This window comes from Protopterus annectens, chromosome 4.part1 (genome assembly GCF_019279795.1).
Source record: "Protopterus annectens isolate FY-2018-M chromosome 4.part1, PAN1.0, whole genome shotgun sequence".
NCBI classification, from domain to species: domain Eukaryota; kingdom Metazoa; phylum Chordata; order Ceratodontiformes; family Protopteridae; genus Protopterus; species Protopterus annectens.
In genome coordinates this window covers 163657100-163678548 of record NC_056734.1, presented here as the reverse complement: position 1 = coordinate 163678548, position 21449 = coordinate 163657100, and the positions used below count along the sequence as shown (strand labels likewise).

Genomic DNA, 21449 nt, shown 5'->3' with positions numbered 1-21449 from the left:
CTGGACAGAGGCACAGGGAACTAATCTAAGGGGGCGATGAAAGGCCAACACATTCCGGCTAGGCTTATAAATGCCTTCAGGCAGATAGCCTAGTACCTACCTATGAACCTATAAGGTCAAGGTACACATGTGACTTGGTAAAAGCTGAGAGTACAAGCCTTACTTCAAAGAAAAACTGTAGAAATAAAAGACCCAGACTCCCACGTGTAGGACAAACTGCATACAGTGGAAACAGTGAGTACATAATAGCTAGAGTACATTCTAGTAATGAAATTTGTGGGCAACTATATTAAATTACCTCAAATGTTGCAGCACCTTTGAGAAAATGATAAATAGTTGATTGAGTGACTCTCTGGTATGCAGCTCCCACCAAGATTGTGTGACTTTGGTGGTAGGTAGAATGATTAAGTTGCTGGGGTATAGGAGGGGGCTTGCCACTGTCCTAAAAGAGCCATCTTTAAAATGTTCATTTTGTATATGTTTTAATAGAAAAACAACAGTACTGGTTACAAGCTGGAGTTTAACTTTTCTTAAATGTTAGTTGACTATATACATTTGGTGGATTTTTGTCTGACCTTTGTAATGTACATCAGTCTGTGACAAATCCTTTAAGTAGTCTGGATTACATGTTCTAAAATTGGGAAGAAGGCAGTTTTAAGCACATAAGAAATGTGATTGACAGAGTTTAACCACCTTTCACTGATGTTGAGCTTTAGTCTTCTGATCTAGCATTAACAGCAGCCACTCAGAGTCATTCATTAGTTTCACCTGTGCTTTTTATCCTCAGAGAAAAGTAGCCTTTCAGGAATTTTATTGCCTTGCAGGAAAGCAGATGAGCAATGCAAAGTTCATGTTATTTCATATTTTTTATTTTGTCCAGATTTATTAATGCTACCCAAGTGCTGTGATGGTTCTGCATGATTGCCACTTGCTCTGTAGAAAGCATCAGAATGCTGCAAGTTTCGAACAGTAGTAGCACCAGTTGTCATTTTTTTCATGTTTGTTTTTTTCATCTCTGAATACTAGCCAAGTGTAATGGTTTTCTGACCTACTATAAAAAAAAAAAATCCAAAACTTACTGTCCTGGGATTGCCTTACTACAGAATAAGGAGAATATGTCAAGAGACTAAGATTTAGTATGAATTCACTAAACTATGCTTTTGATTAAACTGCTTGGAATTACGCTATACAGAATAAGTAAAGGAAATAAAAAAAACAGCACAATTACGATGAGCTTTTTGACGAGTTCATAAAAAGTAAACACCGAGAGTCTTGCCTATCCACCCCCAACACAAACACACACAAAAATATAATAACCTTATTCTTTTCCAGTGATCAGGGACAGAAAGCTTTGACATGAACTGGGTATTGTTAATTGTGTTCACCAGAGGGAATGAGAACAGGGCTGCATAAAGTAAATTGAAACCAGGAGTAGGGTTGACGACGATGTGGCAAGTGGGTGGTGACAACTGGGTGGCATCAGGTCAAGTTTCTTTAGGTCAGAATTTTAGACTCTGGGATTGTCCCTTTAAGTATTTCTGCAGCTTTAACAGCTGATAAGATATATGGAGTCTGTAACTGTCAAATGGCTTTTGAAGTCCCCCCCCCCCATTAGTGGACAGACATGAAGAGCCCTTCTGTCTGTATAGTAGCTCTGAGTGTTACAGTTTTGAGTATTAAGCACCCCCCTTTTTTCTTTGTGTGTGTATGTTGTAACTATTTGATGTTCATCGTGTTACACAGCTGCAGTCATTACACTTGGGTTATCCTGCCGTCAGGCGGTCCCGCAGTCGGCCAGAGTTCCAAAGTCTTGGTCTGGCATCGGTTGCTGTCCCTTCTTCCCGGACGTCAGTGCACCAGGGGTATATAAGATGCAGCCAACACCATTTTCTCCAGTCTTTCTTGCCGCGCGGTGCCCGAAGCAGAAGCAGTTCGCAAGTGCCGGTCGGCCGACTCCTGAGATTTTCGAAGTCGAATTTCAGATCCGAAGTCTTCAATAAAGCTAAGTACCCCATTGGGGAAACTTTTTTCTTGCCTCAGACCGATGTCAGAAAAAGTTAATAATTGTATTTCTTGTGGGAAGCAAATACCTCATAAGGACTTCCACTCTTACTGTATTCCATGCCTAGGCCCTGATCACGACGTCACTAGTTATCGGTTTTGTGCTAGATTTAACAAAAGCACTATAAAAAGACGTTTTGATTTTGCTTTGCACTACTTTGGCCGAAGGTTCAATTACACTATGCCGTCGGATCAGCCGACGACCGCAATACCGAAAAAACGCAAGGACAAGGATAAAGACAGGCATCCGAGGTCCAAAACCGACGATGAAACCTCTTCTAGGCCAGTCGCCGGTTCTCAGTGAGGCGCTTTCGCAGCCCCTGACACCCGCTACATCAGAGCCACAGGCAGCCTTCGACTCCCACGTGGAGACAACTAGGCCTCTGGAAACTCAAGGTATTGGGCCTACGGAAACTAATCCCTCAGATGGGTCCAGAGCCGCTGAGCAGGCATCAGCTTCTGATGGTGTTTTCAGACCTTCACAACTTACCATTAAAACAACAGCCAAGACAAAAGTACCATTAAAGACAAAGAAACAAGTACAGCATTCTCCTGGACAGTCCTCCATGCCTAAGAAACAGATGCTTAAAATGGCCAAAGACCTCATTACTCTAATCAGGGGTTCCCATCCCCCTCCTGAGAAAAGGCCTAGGCAGGATACAGACTATGATTCCTCTGATCAGGTTTCCATTTCCTCTGATTCTTCTTCAGACCAGGGATACTCTGTACCCCCCCCCCCCTTATGAGGACTCTGATGCTGAAGAATCTATCCCTTCAGCCTCTCCTCCTGAGGATTATTCTTTTGGGGAAATTTTACATACCATGAGGGAGCATTTCCATTGGGAAAGTCAGGATTACTCAGAATTCAAGAAAAGGCTCAGGGATTTCCTTTTATTGACTCAGCACAGGCCCCTGGCTATTCCGCCTGTGCTAGATATTGTGGATGATGTGTTCTCTGAATCCAGCTTATCTCCTGATTCTTTGCACCCTGCACCAGCCAAGCCAGATAGGTATTATAGAGTCCCTGACTCTCACAAGTTTCTTTATAAAAACCCTTCTGCTGATCCAGAAACTATTTCCCAGGGTCCAAAAGGGGTTAAGGCTTCCATTGCAAAAAATCCAGTACCCTCTGACAGAGATTCCAGAGCTTTGGATAGTTAGGGGACGAAAGTATACACTTCTGCAACTTTAGCAGTAAGAGCTTTAAATTGCCAGTTTTACATGCTTAAGTACCAACAATATTTAATGGCTCCATTAAAACAGAAAATGCTTGCAAGCTCTGAAGCTCCTGATTGTAAAGAAATGCAGGATTTATTGCATGCAGTTGAACAGGTGGGAAAACATACTCTGCAATGTGGTTTTGATTCTTTAGAGGCCTCTTGTAGAGCCGCAGTTACGTTATGTTTGAAGACATGCTTGGTTAAAAGAACAGAGTTTACCTGATCATGTTAAGGCAAAATTATTGGATGCTCCTTTACAGCATGATACCTTGTTTGGTGTTAAGGCAGAAGAGGTGTTAAAGAAAATGGAGGATAAAGCTAAATCTATGCAAACAGTCAAGGATTTCTTACAGGTACAACCACCTCGATTTAGCAGAAATTGACCAACAAAGAATTGGTCCTTTCCAGTGTCCAACAGGCCACAGAGAGGCAGATACAGACGTCCAAGGGGCAGATCTCAACCCCAAGGCTCAGACAGACAATGACAGTGGGGCACCTCAACCCCAAAAGGAGGTGAGGGCAAGTCTCAACCTTACAGGAAACGGTCACAATGACTTTCCCCTTCGTATGCTAAGCACTTCCCTTTTGGAAGCCCCCTTAGGGGGAAAACTAGCACTTTTTTCTCAAAACTGGCAAGCAATCACCCAAGACAAATGGGTTCTGAATATTGTCTCAAGGTTACAGATTCCACTTTCTTACTTTACCAAGGCTAAAATGAATGCCAGACCTGCCACAGAATCAATGGGCAGAGGCACAAAAACAAATGTCAGCCCTCATGGACATGAGAGCTATTCAAAAAGTACCACAACAGGAACAAAGACAAGGATTTTACTCAAGACTCTTCTTGGTCCCCAGAAAGGACAAGCCTGGAGACCCATACTAGACCTTTCAATTCTAAATACTTACCTGGATATTCCGAAATTCAAAATGTTGACATTACAGCAGCTTCTACCCATGCTGGGCAAGAAGGCTTGGCTTGTTACTCTGGACCTCAAAGAGGCATACCTGCATGTCCCTATCAGACAAAATTGCAGAAGATACCTCAGATTCAAAGCTGGTACAATGCACTACCAATTATCTGCACTGCTCTTTGGCTTATCTACTGCGCCCAGGGTCTTCACAAAGTGCCTGGCACCAGTAATTGCATTTTGCAGACAAAAAGGAATTCAGATATATCCATACCTGGATGACTGCCTCATTCAAGCAGAGACAAAGGACATTCTTCTACAGCATCTGGCGTTTGTAAAAAGGTTGCTAATTTCTCTGGGGTACACAGTAAAAGAACAAAAGTCAAAACTAGTGCCCTCACAACAGATTATATTCCTGGGTGCCAGCTTAAATACAACAGCCCAGATGGCTTACCTCACGCCAGACAAACAAGTTCAACTAACTCAATATTTTCAATTACTGGCAAAAAAGTCCCATCTCCCTGCAAGAAACATTCTGCAGGCCCTGGGATTCATGGCATCCTGCATACTACTAATACCATATGCCAGACTGCATATGAGGAAATTACAATGGTACCTAAAAATTGTTTGGACTCAACACTCTCACAGTTTAGAAGCAGTAATACCAATGATTCCCTGCCTACAACAGGAGTTTCGATGGTGGGCACAGGCATGTCACCCAAACAAGGGTCAGCCTTTTACCCTACCCACAGCCAGGCAGACTCTAACAACAGATGCTTCGGATTACGCCTGGGGAGCACACATGGCAAGAAAATGCATTCAGGGCAAGTGGACCACAGACCAGATGCATCTTCACATCAATCAAAAAGAGATGTTGGCTGTTCAAAATGCCCTAACAGCTTTCAAGGACCTTCTGCATCCAGGACAATTATTATTAAAGACAGACAACACCACAGTAATGTGGTACATAAACAAGCAAGGGGGCAGTCATTCTTATCCCCTATGCAGGCAAGCCATGACCTTGTGGAACACAGCTCTAACGTATCAAGTTCACCTGTAACCACAATTCCTGCCAGGAAAGAAAAATACTCTGGCAGACGATCTAAGCAGAAATATCATGGACCCTCACAAATGGAAATTGAATCCACAAATCTTCAGCATGGTAACGCAAAAATGGGGATGCCCAGACATAGATCTTTTTGCCTCCCGACTGAATTGCCAACTACAAAGATTCTGCACAAGGACTTATCACAAACAAGCATGGAAAGCGGATGCTCTTTTGTTCAGCTCGAAAAACCTAAAAGTTTATGCCTTCCCGCCACTGCCTCTCCTTTCAAAGGTACTCCTAAAAGCCAGACAAGAAAAACCACAGATGATCCTGATTGCTCCAGACTGGCCACGCCAGCACTGGTACCCTATCTTAAGAAACTTAGCTCAAGGCCCACCATGGATTTTGCCTCAAATTCCACACCTTCTGACTCAAAAAAACAATCAGATCATGCACGGTCAGCTCAAAACCCTAAACCTGGCTGCATGGCAGATTCATTAGTCAAACAGGCAACACCTCTCTAAAGCTGTTATGGATGTCATTTTGGAGGCCAGGAGGCCTAGCACCAGGAAAGCTTACTCAGAAAAATGGAAGAGATTCTGCACCTGGAACCAGGCTCAAAGCCTTGACCCTATTGTTCCAAACATTCCTCAGATTTTACAATACTTAACTGAGATGCTGGACAGAGGCCTATCCTTCTCATCAGTTAAGATCCCCGCCTCTGCCATTTCAGCACATTACAACATGGATCCTCCTTTATTCTCTCATCCCTTGCTAAAGCAGTACCTCAGTGAGGCTAAAAACATAAGACCGCCCCGGAGAGCACCAACACCAACTTGGGACCTCAATTTCATTTTGGAAAAACTGACCCTGCCACCTTTTGAGCCAGCCAATACAGCCGATCTAAAATTTTTATCATGGAAAACAGCTCTGCTCCTGGCAGTAACTTCAGCACGAAGAGTCTCAGAGCTGCAGGCATTAATGGCAGTGGAACCTTTTATAATTTGTCATCAGGACAGGGTTTCTTTAAGGACAAACCCTACCTTTATGCCAAAGGTGGTATCTAGTGTGGCTCTTAACCAAACCATCTATTTGCCAACTTTTTATCCAAACCCCCAGAATAAAGGGGAGAAGCTTCTGCATTCTTTGGACATACACAGGCAGCTACGCTTCTACTTGGACAAAAAAGCTTTCAGGAAAACTGAGCAACTGTTTGTAGCATATGCTGCAGGATCACAGGGCAAGGCTATCTCAAAGCAGACTATATCCAAATGGAATAGGATACTGTATTCATTACTGCTACACACAGCATGGAAAATCAGTCCCAAATAACATTAGGCCACATTCCACCAGGGCAACAGCCACTTCAGCAGCCTTTCTCAGAGGAGTACCTACCAAGGAAATTTTGGAGGCTGCAACTTGGAGTTCAGTGCACACCTTTACCAAGCATTACCACCTGCCTCTTTACTCTAAATCCAGAGCAGGATTTGCCACTGCAGTTCTGCAGGGCCTCATAGCCAATCCTAACTCTTTATAGACCAGCCACCCAACCTTAGCTTTGGGATTCTACCCAAGTGTAATGACTGCAGCAGTGTTAAATGATGAACATAGTACAGTTTTGTACCTACCGTAAATGTAGATGTTAGAGTGTTCACACTGCTGCAGTCCAGGTTACCCTCCCTCCATCCCGTCTGAACTAGCTGGACGTATCTATACCTTTCTGTCCTATACAACCTTTGTGGTGTATTTGCTTGTAACCAAAAGTATTTTTATTTTATATGTATATTTTTTATTAGCAATATGTATTGCCTACCTACTTGGGGGCACCTGACATCTGGGGCACCTGACATCTGGAGCAAGAAAAACTGAAGAAAATGGTGTCTGATGCATCTTATATACCCCTGGCGCACTGACGTCAGGGAAGAAGTGACAGCAACTGACGCCGGACCAAGACTTTGGAACTCTGGCCGACTGCGGGACCGGCTGACGGCAGGATAACCCAAGTGTAATGACTGCAGCAGTGTGAACACTCGAACATCTACATTTATGGTAGGTACAAAACTGTACTTTGTGCTCTGTAAATGAATTTCTCAACTATATTAATAAATGAATTATCAGCAACCTGATTATGATCCTGTTTTAATGAAATTTTTCATACTGATGATTCTTTTACAAGCCATCATGACTGTATTTTTATTTTTTGAAATTGAGTATTCACAAGTGATAGTGTTAGTAACGCTGAGAAATAAGCTACAAAGACATACAATTCTTGATTCATTGTTAATTTTTCTAAAGCTTCTCAACCTGTGGCTCAGTCCTAGTTTTTTGTCATTCAGCCATATTTTCAGTATTTTATTCTCATTTCTAATTGGATATTACTGTTATGTTTTACTATAGGTTCATTGGTGTGTTCTAGGCTAATGGCCCTGGACTCTTTACAAGCCTAGCATCGTGCCACCCAACCTTAGTTCCCAGTGCCTTTGTCGAGTAGAGCCACTGGAGTGATCTCAGGTGTGAATTTTCTATTTCCCATCCACTCATCAAGATCTCTCTTGAAGAGAGCCAGTGAGGTGCTCTAGCATGGGCAGTCTCTGTGTTATGAATCTATCCCTCCAGCACTTTCTGTTGATTGTGGTAATGATGTCTAGGTCTCTGGAGCGTGTAGTCCGGTGGGATTGGGATTTCTTTAGATGTAGAGTTTCTAACAGAGCTGGGTCAGACATGGCTTTGTAAGTCAAGCAGAGATCACCTCTAAGTAGGCAATATGAGACAGAGAATAGTTGGAGCTTTTTTTTTAAGTTTGTCCATATAGGACATGTGTTTAAGGCCTAGGATCCTCTTTGTGAGGTACTTTTGTGGCCTCTCCAGTTGTTGAGGGTGTCTAGTGAGGTACATGCCAAATGGGGCATTGTACTCGATGACTGGCCTAATGGGGACAGTGTAGAGGGAGACAATGACCTCTTTCTTCTTGGATGCAAAACCCTTAATAATGAGATGTGCCACATAGAAGGACTTTCTGACCACAGTGGCAATGTGGTCATAGGTTGGTACTAGGCTAATCTGCCCTAGGGCCTATACAAGCCTAGCCATAACAATTCCCTGGCTATTTCTTCCCGCAGTATTTACTTCCCTTGACCCCTGTATAACAGGGTGACGGATGTGATCCCTGGGGTGAATTTCCTATCTCCCATCCAAACATCAAAGTTCCTTTTGAAGAGGGCCAAAGAGGCGCTCTGCTTGACATGTATGGGCAGTGTATTCCAGAGTATGGGGAGTCTCTGGGTCAGGAACCTATCCCTCCAGCATGTTTTGTTCATTGTGATGACAAGCTTTAAATCCCTGGAGCATGTGTCTCTGAGGGATTGGGATTTCTTTAAGTGTAGCATGTCCAACATCTCTGGGTTTGACATGGCCTTGTATGTTACGCAGAGATCACCTCTGAGTAGACTATGTGCGACAGAGTATAGGTGGAGTTTTTTTAGATGGTCAGCACAGGGCATCTGCTTTAGGCCTGTGATTCTTTTAGTGAGGTATTTCTGCAGACTTTCCAGTTGTTGCAGATGTCTTGAGAGGTACATACCAAACTGGGCGTTGTATTCTGTAATGGGTCTAATGAGGGATGATTACAGTGGGACAATGACCTCCTTTTTTCTGGATGAAAAGTCCTTAGTGATGAGGTGTGCCACATAGAAGGATTTCCTGACTGTTGTGGCGATGTCATTATTATAGGTTCATAGGTTGGTACTAGGCTATCGGCCCTAGGGCCTGTACAAGCCTAGCCATAACAATTCCCTGGCTATTTCTTTCCACACTATTTACTTCCCTGGATCCCTGTCTAGCAGGGCGACTGATGTGATCCCCGGGGTGAATTTCCATTCTCCCATCCACTCATCAAGGTTCCTTTTGAAGAGGGCCAAAGAGGCGCTCTGCTTGACATGTATGGGCAGTCTATTCCAGAGTCTGGGGAGTCTCTGGGTCAGGAACCTATCCCTCCAGCATGTTTTGTTTATTGTGATGAAAAGGTTTAGATCCCTGGAGCGTGTCTCTCTGAGGGATTGGGATTTCTTTAAGTGTAGCATGTCCAACAGCTCTGGGTTTGACATGGCCTTGTATGTTAAGCAGAGATTGCCTCTGAGTAGACGATATGCAACAGAGTATAGCTGGAGTTTAAGGCGTTCAGCGTAGGGCATCTGCTTTAGGCCTGTGATTCTTTTAGTGAGGTATTTCTGTGGACTTTCCAGCTGTTGCAGATGTCTTGAGAGGTACATACCAAACGGCTGTTGTATTCTAGAATGGGTCTAATGAGGGATGAGTACAGTGGGATAATGACCTCTTTTTTTCTGGATGAAAAGCCCTTAGTGATGAGGTGTGCCACATAGAAAGATTTCCTGACTGTTATGGCGATGTGGTTATCGAAGGTGAGACCACTGCCCACCTGTCTCCCATCACACTTTCGATGTTTAGTGTACTGCCACTTATGTGGTAATTCATGGGTACATGTTTTTTCCCAAAGGGGATAACTATACATTTCTTGGCATTGAGCATGAGCCCATGGCTCTGGCACCAAGCATCGGTTTCTATAAGGCCCTTTTGTAGAGTATCCACATAATTTGTGGATTCAATAATGGCTCCCAGTTTGCAGTCATCTGCGAACTTTGTTAGCTAGAGTCCCCTAGTGTTGGCCTGTACTTCAGAGAAGTAGATGCCAAACAAGAGTGGTCCCAGGACTGAACCCTGAGGTACTCCACTTGTCTGGAGCTGGATTTGGAGTTGGCTACTTTTACAGTTTGGGTTCTGTCAGTAAGCCAGTTGGCAACCCATTGAGTGACGTAGGGATTAATGCCCAGCTTAGTAAGCCTGTCTATGATTCCAGAGTGGGGAATGGTGTCAAAGGCCTTGGCGAGGTCTAGTTAGGCTGTGTGGACCTCCTTACCCTCGTCCATGGCTCTGGAGAGTGATTCAAAGAAGTCAGTCAGGTTCAGGAGACAAGATAGGCCCTTCGTGAACTCAAACTGGGTGGGGTCCATTGTTTGAAGGTTGCCAATTTCTTTGTTTATAAGTTCCATGATAATACGTTCCATGGCCTTGCAGATCAGGCTCGTCAGACTGATGGGGCGGTAGTTCCCGGGATCCAAGGTGGATCCCCCTTGTGGAGTAGGATAACTGTAGCTGTGTGCCACTCAGTGGGCACGAAGCCTGAGGTGAGGCTATGATTAAACAAGACACTTAAGTGAGGTTGCCAGTTCATTTTGTTGTTCATGTAGTACACAGCCCGGGATGTCATCTGGTCCCATGGATGCTGTATTCTTAGCTTTGGAGAGCACATTTTTTTTTTACCTGTGTGACCATTATTAACGGAATTTACTTCCAGTATCGAGATGGGCCCTTTAGGGGGGTGAGGTTTGCACTAAATCGATCTGCCAGGATATTGGCAATATCCTTCGGATCAGTATATTTAATGCCATTCTGTTGTAGCTCAGAGCAGATCTGAGCTTTGCCATTTAGATTCTTGACATAACTATAGAATGCCTTGTGGTTGTCTTTGGAATCTTTGGCAATTTTATTTTCGTAACTAGCTTTGGAGAATTTTATGAGGGATCTCAGCTTCTTACTGAGGCTGGGAGTTTTTTGCATCCTGGAATTTTCCTCTTTTCTGCAACAGTTTCTTCCTTTTGTTGTAAATTTGTTTATGGCAAGGGACCACCAGATTGGCTTCATTTTTTTGGAGGTGAGCATCTTGGTTCTATTCAGGATGGCACGATTCATACACGAGTGGATGTGTTCGTACAGTGCCATAGTGCAGGATTCAGCAGTCAAACTTTCACTTCCTGTCTGCATGGGTGTCATGAAGTTTGTCACTTCTGACTTGAGTAGCATGAAGTTGGCTTTGGAGAAGTTTTTTTTTACCGAGGTTGCCTTACTGGGGGGTGGGATGTGGATGTCAAGGGTGATTAGCTTATGGTCAGACCTGACCAACGAGGGGGTTACCATAGGTGTGGCACATCAATTTCCCATGTTGGTAATGACCAGGTCTAGGATATTGGAGCCCCTGGTGGGATTAAGCTTTAGTTGATCCAGGGCGTTGGAATTCATGAATTCCAAGAACCGTTGGGCAAAGGTGTTGGTATACGAGTAGTTTTCCCAGTTAGTGGCAGGGTAGTTGAAATCGCCCAGTATTAGGGTGTTTGGTTTTCTCTTAATATTTTCTAGTATGTTTAGAAAGGTGTAGTGAGAATCTTGGGGCATAGTGGGGGATCTGTAGAAAGCTACAATTTAGATTGCAGTCTTACCTAGTGTTAGTTGCGCCTGGAGAATTTCAGACGCATTGTGTTGGGCAACTAACCTGATGTTTGGAATATCATTGGTGAATATGGACACTCCTCCACCTTTAGTGTTTCGGTCCTGGTTTGGTGGTCGAAAAGTGTGATAAGAGTTGTAGCCTGGTATTGACGGGGTGCTCTCTGGAACCTTGAACCAGATCTCAGTTACTGCACAGATATCGATGTTCTCCATATTTAGGAGTGCCTCGAGAGAGTGCATTTTGAGGTTTAGACTTCTAGCATTGAGTAGCATTACCTTCAGATTTTGCATGCTTGTACCTGTTACGGTGATGGTTTTATCCTTTGAACTTTGCCTAAAAAAGGCACTGTAGGGTTGGCAACAGCCTTAGCCTGTAACCTGAATCCCAGAGGCGTCAGGTGCAGACCATCTCTGGCAAAGCATCATGGTCTGTCGATCATGTCATCCCAGGCAGACAAATGCTGGATCCCCTTTGAATGACACCAGAAGCTTAGCCAATTGTTGAAGTCAGTCATTTTGTCCTTATACTGTGGTATCATTCTGGGCAAAGGCAGGATGCTACTCAGTGCTAGGGTCATACCTGTCTGGGCCACATGATCTGAGAGCTCTTCCATGTCTCTTCATGTAGTCCAGGGAGGTACGTCTCAAGTCATTCACTCCAACATGGACAATGACATAGTCATATTTGTACTTGTTGTGGAGTGACTTGAGTGCATGCGTTATGTGGTGGATCCTGGCACTCAGGCAGCTGACTGTAATTTTCTCCTTGTTCAGCCTGGTGAGTGGGACATCAGTGTGCCTGACTGTAGAGTCACCTATGACTTAAGTGTTGGGTATGTTGTCTTGCCTTAGGGGCTGTTGTTGGGTGGCACACTGGTGTTGTGAGCTGTGTGACACTTTGGTTGTTATTGGTGTTTGGTTGTGTTTCAGCTTCAGAGGTCCTTGTTGCTTGGGCAGGTTACTGTTAAGGGCCTCCACATATGTGGGTTTAGTGTTGCTATGTGTGGGTGTTGGTGGTGTGGGTTTAGAAGGGCTGTGTGTTGCTTGAGGTGTAGTGCTGTTGTTGACCTTCTCCTCTTGACTGTTTAGAACAATCTTGGGTGGAGAGAGCTTTGCTTCCAGTTTGGCTATGTAAGTGCATCTCTCGCAGGTTGTAGTGCTAGGTGGTAAGAGGAGAGGGTTGTCTGTGTACATGAGGCAGTTGCTGCATTGCCCCAGTATGCCAAGATTCACCAGGTGGACAGGAGAAATCACCGGAAGCTGACCTTTGGACATGCCTGGTTTGATGCTTTTTTTTTTTTTTTGTAAAGTACAAGAGCTGTTTTCCCTTACCTTAGCAAGGTACTTTGCAATTATAGGCTGTTTAGTGCCTATGATTAATTTCTCCTTATTAACAAGGAGAGTTGAGTGCTTGTATCAGTTTAAGACTTCCTAGTGCTTTCCAGCAGGTTTTAAAGCAAGTGCTAGTCACAGGAATGTTTAAAGGTAAGATGAAAAAAAAAATGGTTTATCCGAAACACTGCAGTGTGCACTAGAGGAGTTGGATGTGAAAGTAGGTAACTTCTTAAGTTTTACCTGTCTAAATGGTTAGGTTTTAGTGGAGAGTCACTGTTTTTAAAACAGCAAGATAGATTGAAAGGGGGGTGGTCACTTTTATATTCTGGTACTATGGAATACAGTAGGATGGCCAATCAATTTAAATAATTGAAGGGGCAGTGATTTCACAAAATGGTAGTTTTGTGCTTACTCACATAAGCCAGTAAAAACAGAGAGGAAATGAGATTTATGGTCAAATTAACATAAGGGGAAGGCAACTAGAAAGACAGTGGTGTTTAAGAACACTACTGTAACCGGGTGGGAGAGTGGGGGAAAACATTTCTGCCTGACTCACAAGAGAGAGAGCTGTGGTCTCTTTTCATGTTTTAATATGCAGTTAAAAGCAGAATACAAGTAAAGCACAAGGTAAATAAAACAAATCACAGCATTCAAAATAGAAAAAGGCAGTAAAGTAATGCAACAAATAAAAAAGCAAACTAACCTTTCCCTCATAGCAAAGTGTAGCAGAGTTTTGGTGAGCCTGGGTGGTCAAAAGAGACCTTGCTGTCAACCTGTGTTCCCAGATCTCTCATAACGCCTTCTGTGTTCAGTGGACTACCATCGATGTGGTAATTCATAGGAACCAGGTTTTTCCCAAAGGGGATGACGACACATTTTTTGTCATTGAGCTTAAGGCCTTGGTTCTGACACCAGTCATTGGTCTCAGTGAGACCTTTCTGTAGGATGTCAGCATCACTTTGGGAGTTAATAGCTCCCAACTTGCAATTGTCTGCGAACTTTGTCAGCTAGAGTCCCTTTGTGTTGGCCTGGACTTCAGAGAAGTACAGGGTGAACATAGCTTTTTGAGGTTTTCTCTCAAACATTCTCTTCCTAAAAGTCAAGAGGTCAATACAGTTTGTCCCATTTTAGTGACAAAGGCTTTTCTGTTTGCTCTATTTAATTACCTATTTGCCATACCTGCTTATTAATGATTCTCAAATAGAACTTGTTAATGGAATATCACAGAGTTATCAAAATGCAAAATAAGTAGCATTCATTTCACTGGAGTGAAGACCGTGCACTCGCACTTACTAAATTTCTTCTGTCAGAAACCTGTTCTTTACAGTTTGTAGTGGAATAAGTAAAATTTTTCAACATGGAGAATAGAGTATTGAATGTGTGACCTGATGCCTGATGTTTTAGAGGAATGTACCATGTTGAGAAGTTCTGAATACAAGTAATTTTGGGAAACTCTTCACTGTTGAGATGCTGGGATCATTTGATGTTAATATGTTAACTCACTCAATCTTGCTTTTGCTTTCATCTCTTTTCTTATGAAATAGGCACTGAATGTGAGAGAGAGCGGAGGAGTTCCTTCTAGTTTGGGTATGCAGGATTTTGACCTGATTAGGGTCATTGGAAGGGGTAGCTATGCCAAAGTGCTGCTTGTTCGACTGAAGAAGACTGAACGGATTTATGCAATGAAAGTTGTGAAAAAAGAATTGGTGAATGATGATGAGGTATGTAATTTCTGGACTCTCATGTAAACATGTAAGTGACTTCTAGTCTTGTATAATGTTCTTTTGCTTTTCGTTTCTAATCTAAAAAAGTTGGGGAGTTCGGCAGCAGTTGTTGATGTTTCACCTACCCATATTTAATATTTTCCTACATAATTGATAGGATGTGGACAGTGGTTAAATGTTGGCTGAAATGAAGACTTTTTCTCATTTGTTTTTTTATCAACAGTAATAAAGTGTACATTATTCAGGAAAACTGATATAGAGAAACTAGGTACTTTTAAACAGTGTACCTGTAATAAATCAAGAGTTTGAGGCTAACATATTTTTGAAAGCATTGTCCTGAAAACAAAATAACACACTGTGAATGTAGGAGTTGTCAGCTTATTGGCAATGTGGGAATTTTTTTTCCCCGCAGAGAAAAGTGGTGGGTATGTGGAACTACCTTCGGCAGGTTTGGTTGTAACTGAACAATTTAGAAATGCATATTGTAGACCTTTTTCACTAACAGTTCTTTACTGTTCACATATATAAGATGCTGTATCACATAATTAAAAATCAAAAGACCAATCATAAAAGATTACTGACACCAACACAATGTTACACAGACCATATAAAACATTGCCATAATTTCTTATCATAGGAAGTTACTAGACTAATGGCTCTACGGCCCTTACAAGCCTAGCCAAGTTTTACCCTTGTTTCAATGATCAGCACCAATTGTCTCTGTCCAAAAGGGGCACGGGAGGAACCTCTGGGGTGAATTTACCGGTTACCCATCAAATCGTCCATATTTCGTTTAAAGAGGGCCAATGAGGTGCTCTGTTTGACATGAAGTGGGAGTCCATTCCAAAGGGGTGGTAACCTCTGGGAGACAAATCAGTCCCTCCAGGAGGTTCTATTAATGTCACATACTGGGTTAAGGTCTTTAGAGTGAGTAACCCATGTACCGTTTGACTTGTGGGTATGCAGCATTTCCAGTAAAGTAGGGTCAAAGATTGCCTTGTATGCAAGGCATAGATTGCTTCTGAGTATTCTGTATGAAACAGAATAAAGTGACAATGATTTTGGACGATCCACATAGGAGAGAGGCTGAAGATCTTGAATCTTCCTTGTAAGGAACCTTCATCTCTCCAGTTGCTGCATGTGCTTGGAAAGGTGCATACCAAAAGGGGCATTATACTCAATTATTGGCCTGATGAGAGAAGAGTACAGAGAGGATGTCCTTCTATTCATATGCTGCTGTTTCCATAACTTGAGGGAATCAGCCTCTGATTGACTTTTATGTCCAGCCATTCTGCAAAACATAAATGCTACTGTGAAGGTACGTGCGACGACCCGCATCATTCAGTGAACGTCGGCTCTAAACAGGCATTGGGTATAAAGTGGACATCAGCAAGCACCTACCTCAGAACTTTTCTGCCGTCTGTGTGACTGCCATCTCCAGTTGTCGCTCGTTTGGAGTAGTGACTTCATGCTTGTCCACATTCTGATTTTTTGTTACTTTCTTGCTACTGTGTTGTGGGTTATGTCAGGTAGAAAGGGCAAGTATCAGTGTGGAAGGCAGATTCCACATAAAGACTCACACGAGCTCTGCCGATTTATCTAGGCCAAGACCATGACCATACCGCTTATGAGATCTGTCAGGCTTTTGTACATAAAACTCTTAAGAGCTGTCTGGCTGCTCCAAAACTTTATCTAGAGAATCAGCATGTGAAACGCTTAGCAAAAGACATGGACCCAATATCGGGTGCTTTGGAGGAGCCGCCCACGAAAAAGGCCAAAAAGTCTAGGCCTGATCCTACAACTGCTCCCTCTATTCTGACCGTACCTCTCGAGGCCGGTGAAGGCCTGGAGTCCGAGTCAGAATCTACGTACCTTCCACTGATGGGTACCCAGGGGGAAGCCATTAAGGAGGCCACCAGCACATCCCAGAGGGAGTTGCAGGTGTCCGACTCAGGTGCCGGTGTGGAACCAAGGCTTATCTTCGAGGGCCCGCGTGGGGTTTCCCCAAATTGTTTGGGAAAATGTCATTTTGGACATCGTAGAATGTCACCTGACATCCATCGCTCCCTCTTTTCATCGAATCTCAGACACTTCTGTGGCTGACATACCCAAAAAGAAGCAACAGAAAATAAAACATACTGCTCTTTCTCAGCAGTCTGTACCGTCAGACCAAACCCCTGACTGGCAGGGGCTTTACTCAAGGCCTTCTTAATGCTTTCCTAGTCTTACAATCAGGCCTTTGCTCCTGCCCAGGCCCCTTCTGTCTCCACTCCAAAGAAAAGTATTGCCTGATATTTCCTCTGAGGAAGAGGATTCTTCAGAGGATGAATCCCTCCCAAATTGCTTCTCCCCTAGGGTATGCTTCCCCAGAGGAGGAGTCGAATGGAACTGAATCCCCTGGGGATGAAATTACATTTGGAAAGACTATAGTTCAAATGGAAGATTTTTTTAAATGGGACTGCAGTCAGGTCACCGAGACCCAAAAGAGGTACTATGACCGCTTACAAATGGAATCACCCAACCCAAAACCCGTCTGTGGTTTCTGCTGTACATCTTGCATTTTTGGATGCCTTCCTGGCTAATTTTAAGGCTCCTGATTCCCAACTGCCTGCACCCAAGTGTCCAGACAGATTTTAGAAAGTCCCTGAAGATGCTAAATTTCTCTTCATGGCCCCTTCTGCAGATCCAGCAACTATTTCTGTGGCTGCAGATAAAACATCTAAGCTTCTTCCCTCCACTTCATTACTCCCTTCAGATAAGGAAAGTAGAGTTATGGAAAGATTGGGCAAAAAAGTCTATACATCTGCTACCTTACTTGTGAGAGCCGTAAACTGTCAAACTCATATGGCCAAATACTCCTTGGCCCTTCTCACGGATGCCGTTAAACTTTTAGGTGATCTTCCTAATTCCCCCTATAAAGCTAAGATCTCTAGCCTGCTAAATTCCTGCAGTCAAGTTACCAGATACTCTATAACTTATAGTTATGATGCAGTGGAGGCTTCAGCAAGAGCTGCGGCCTCAGGTTCAGTCTTCAGAAGATGCTCCTGGTTTAGGCTGCAGTCTTTCCCAGATGACATTAAATCAAAACTGATGGATGCACCCTTTGGGCAACAAGGCTGTGTTTGGTTCAGCAACTGCCGAGCTCTTTAAGGCCCTTCAGGAGAAGAGCAAAGAACTGCAGAACCTCAGGCACATTTTTGTGTCCCGAGTTCTACGTTTTCAGAGGAACTGTCCAGCTAGAACAACCTGCATGAGGAAGCCTTCCAGACATATGCCCTCCAAAGGGAAAAAAGATTCTAGGAAGCAGACCCCCTCCAGGTCTTATCTCTCTACACCAGCTCAGAAGCAGCCTTTTCAAGCAAAACCTGGTAGTCTGCGACTACCAGGCTCTAAGCCCAGCTCCCACTCTCTCCCTATCCTTCCCTGCTTGGAAACAGATTACCCAGGACTCTTGGAGCCTCTCAATCATAAAACAAGGTTATTTCATTGTGTGGGAATCCAAACCAACCTTCAGAGGTATTCCTCAACCACCTCGAGACCAAATGGCTTCCTTTCTTCCAATCCTGCAGGCCCTCCTCTCACAAGGCACTATTCAAGAGGTACCCGTTCATCTAAGAAGGAAAGGATTCTACTCCAGAATGTTCCTGGTCCCCAGGAAAGAAGGTTCTTTGAGACTTATATTAGATCTGTCCCATTTTGAATACCTTTCTCAAGGTACCCTCCTTCCGGATGCTTGCTCTCCCTACTCGCCTTCCCCTGATACTTCCTCAGGCCTTCATGGTGTCCTTAGTTATAAAGGATGCTTACCTGCACATACCTATCCATTCACTTTTCAGGAAATTCCTCCATTTGTCAGTGGGTTCTGCTCGTTTTCAGTTTTGTGCTTTGCCATTTGGTCTCTCTACAGCCCCAAGAGTATTCACAAAGTGTGTAGCCCCAGTCATTGCCTTCACCAGTTTGCAGGGGATCAAATTCTTCCTTATCTGGACGGTGTACTCAACCAGGCTTCATCTCCACAGATGGTCCAACAGCATCTGGACTATACCATCTCCCTTCTGAGTCACCTGGGATTTACCATAAACCTTCAGAAATCCTCTCTGACCCCTTCCCAGGATCTTGTGTTCTTAGGATGCAGGATTCTCACAGGACAGATAATGGCCTGTCTTCCTCCAGACAAGATTCTGTCCCTCACCTCTTATTTCCAGTGAATTCTTTCTCTGCAAACCTTGTCGGCCATGGAGTTCCTGAGGCTGCTCGGATTCATGGCCACCATCATTGTCATGGTACCCTTAGCAAGGCTACACATGAGGAACTTTCAGTGGTACTTAAGGACAGTCTGGAAACAGCACCTGCACCCTCTGGAGTTCATGGTACCCCTCCATCCCTGCCTCTCCAGGAAACTAAAGTGGTGGATTACCCAGATTTCTGCCAGTTCAGGTCTTCCCCTACAACCCCTTCCCCCCCCCAGTCAGGATCTGTACACAGATTCTTCAGATTCGGGTTGAGGGGCAACCTTAAGAGAGTGGAGAGTGAGGAACACTTGGACCCTTTCCCAACAGAGGGAACACATCAGTATCAAGGAGATGAGAACCTTAATATTTGCCCTCCAAATCTTCAAGGCTCAAATTCTCCCAGGAGTGCTGAGATGGTACACAGACAACACCACTGTGCTGTGTTACATCAACGTGCGGGGGGGGGGGGGCACAAAGTCCTACCTCCTATGCAGATTGGCTCTGCAGGTGTGGGAGATTGCCCAACAGAGACAAGTATCTCTTCTAGCCATCTACATACCCTCGTCTGAGAATGTGATGGTCAATACTCTAAGCAGGTCCATGACTCAGTCCCACGAATGGATGTTAAACAGGTATGTGTTTCTGAACCTGGTCCATCAATGGGGTATACCTCAGGTAGATCTGTTTGCCTCCCCCATGAACAGCACTGCCAACGTGCTGCACCAGGATACTCACCCCTGAGGCATGGTAGACGGATGCTTTTTCCTTCCCATGGGACGGGAATGTTCATTTAAGCACCCCCCCCCCTTCCCTCTTATAGAGAAAGTTCTGCTGAAGATTCAGAGGGAACAACCTCAAATCTTGTTGGTGACCCCCTTTGGCCAAGGCAACACTGGTTCCCTCTTCTACATCATCTAGCCAAGGGCAATCACCTCAGGTTACCACTCAGGATGGGGCTACTCACACAGGAGAAGGGAACTCTCATACACCCCCAATTATCCATTCTGAACCTTACACTGTGGGTGATAGGGCATTGATTCCCTTCAGACACCTTTATACCAAGGATGTGTTTCAGGTTTTGCAGGAGGCAAGAAAACCCACTACCAGAAAATCACTATGGTTTAAAAGAGTACCCAGTAGTGTTACTAATTCTTGATTGAGCCCACATGGGACGCAACCTACGATGTTATCCGGTCACATAGATGCAGTGTTTTTGCCCTTAGAGAGGGTGTTTATGACCCGCTCTTTAGAAATACAAGGTGTAGAGGACATGATACAAAAATTTGTAAGTGTTACCAACATTTCTGTTCAACTCACTATAATCCAATGAAAATCCTAGTTGTATATCGTAGTATCACTTGTTGCAGAAGTTAGACTACATATGTGAATCAAGGAGAAACAGAACAGAGAAATAAAAGGAAAGAATCAAATTCCACACATTTCTTGAGCTTTTCATTCATATGTTCTAGATTACTAAGGCTGTGAAATATCTGGAAAAAGTAGCTTTGTCACTCAGAAGTAATTATCTTCTAAAATATAAGTATGGTGGCCAGTAGTATCAACATAATTCTGTGAATCCAGACCATGATTGTGAGCTCTGTGACTGTGGTCTATTGGGGGGATACCCAACAGCCAGAAATGTACATTCCCCATCTGGAGGTAAGGTTTCACATGTAGCACATCTAACTTTCTCAGCAGCCTAATGCTGTAGCTGTTGTACCATATTATAACTCCCATGCCTTGTGTGTGTGTGTGTGTGCGCATGTGTGAGCGAGCATTTATAGTGCCGGTCTAAGCCCACAGTGCCAACATCCTCCAGATTCCACTATTCCTAGATTGTTGAAAGTTGGCTGGTGCTGTATGCCAAATATGAATCAACTTAATATATGTAAATTATTCAGCAAGTGACATGGTACTGTAACAGGTGAGCATATATTTTCATTCCTTCTCTGTAAATGTGCAGTGCAGCTTTTTTTTCCCCAATGCTTTCCCACATGTTCCATAGAATCTGACTTAAATAAAAAAAAAAGTCTCAATTGTTAACCAGGTAGGCCTACTGGACGCACATTCCCTTTTCAGGTGCGGTCCTTGAGCAATGTTAAGTAACTTGCTCAAAACCTGTACCACAGGAACTACATCTTATAACCTTAACCACTGTGCCAACTGCCCCAACTGACTTAATATCGTGTACACTATTATATAGATATTGTAGATTAGACGGGTCTATATTAGATATTCGAATGCTTAAAAGTTCAAATCACTAAAGAACGAACTTTAGTGATAGAACGCTTAAATGTTCGAATATAAATAAAAATTAAAAAAAAATAAAAACTAAAGGGTGTAAGCAGGGGGCAAGCACCCCTGTACCCCCCACACCCCTTGCTACTTAAATATACCAACTCCAAGATCGCGCTGCAGTGTAGGAAATGGGAAATTTTCCCTTTCCGCGCTGTAGCACACTGAAGTGTGATCTCGGAGTTGGTGTATTTAATTTTATTTTATATTTTATAGATATTCAGACTTTTAAGCATTCGATCACTAAAGTTCATTCTTTAGTGATTCGAACTTTTAAGCGCTCGAATATCTAATATAGACCCGATTAGACATACCTACTACTTTCC

The 21449-nt window shown here is 43.6% G+C and overlaps 1 protein-coding gene across 1 annotated transcript in view; it reads left to right on the top strand.

The window, feature by feature from the left end:
- Positions 1-21449, top strand: part of PRKCI (protein kinase C iota) — a 1721954-nt gene that overhangs the window by 976341 nt on the left and 724164 nt on the right. The window contains exon 9 of the mRNA XM_044070065.1: positions 14417-14593. Coding sequence (XP_043926000.1) covers positions 14417-14593 — 177 coding nt within the window. The remainder of the gene's footprint in view (positions 1-14416; positions 14594-21449) is intronic.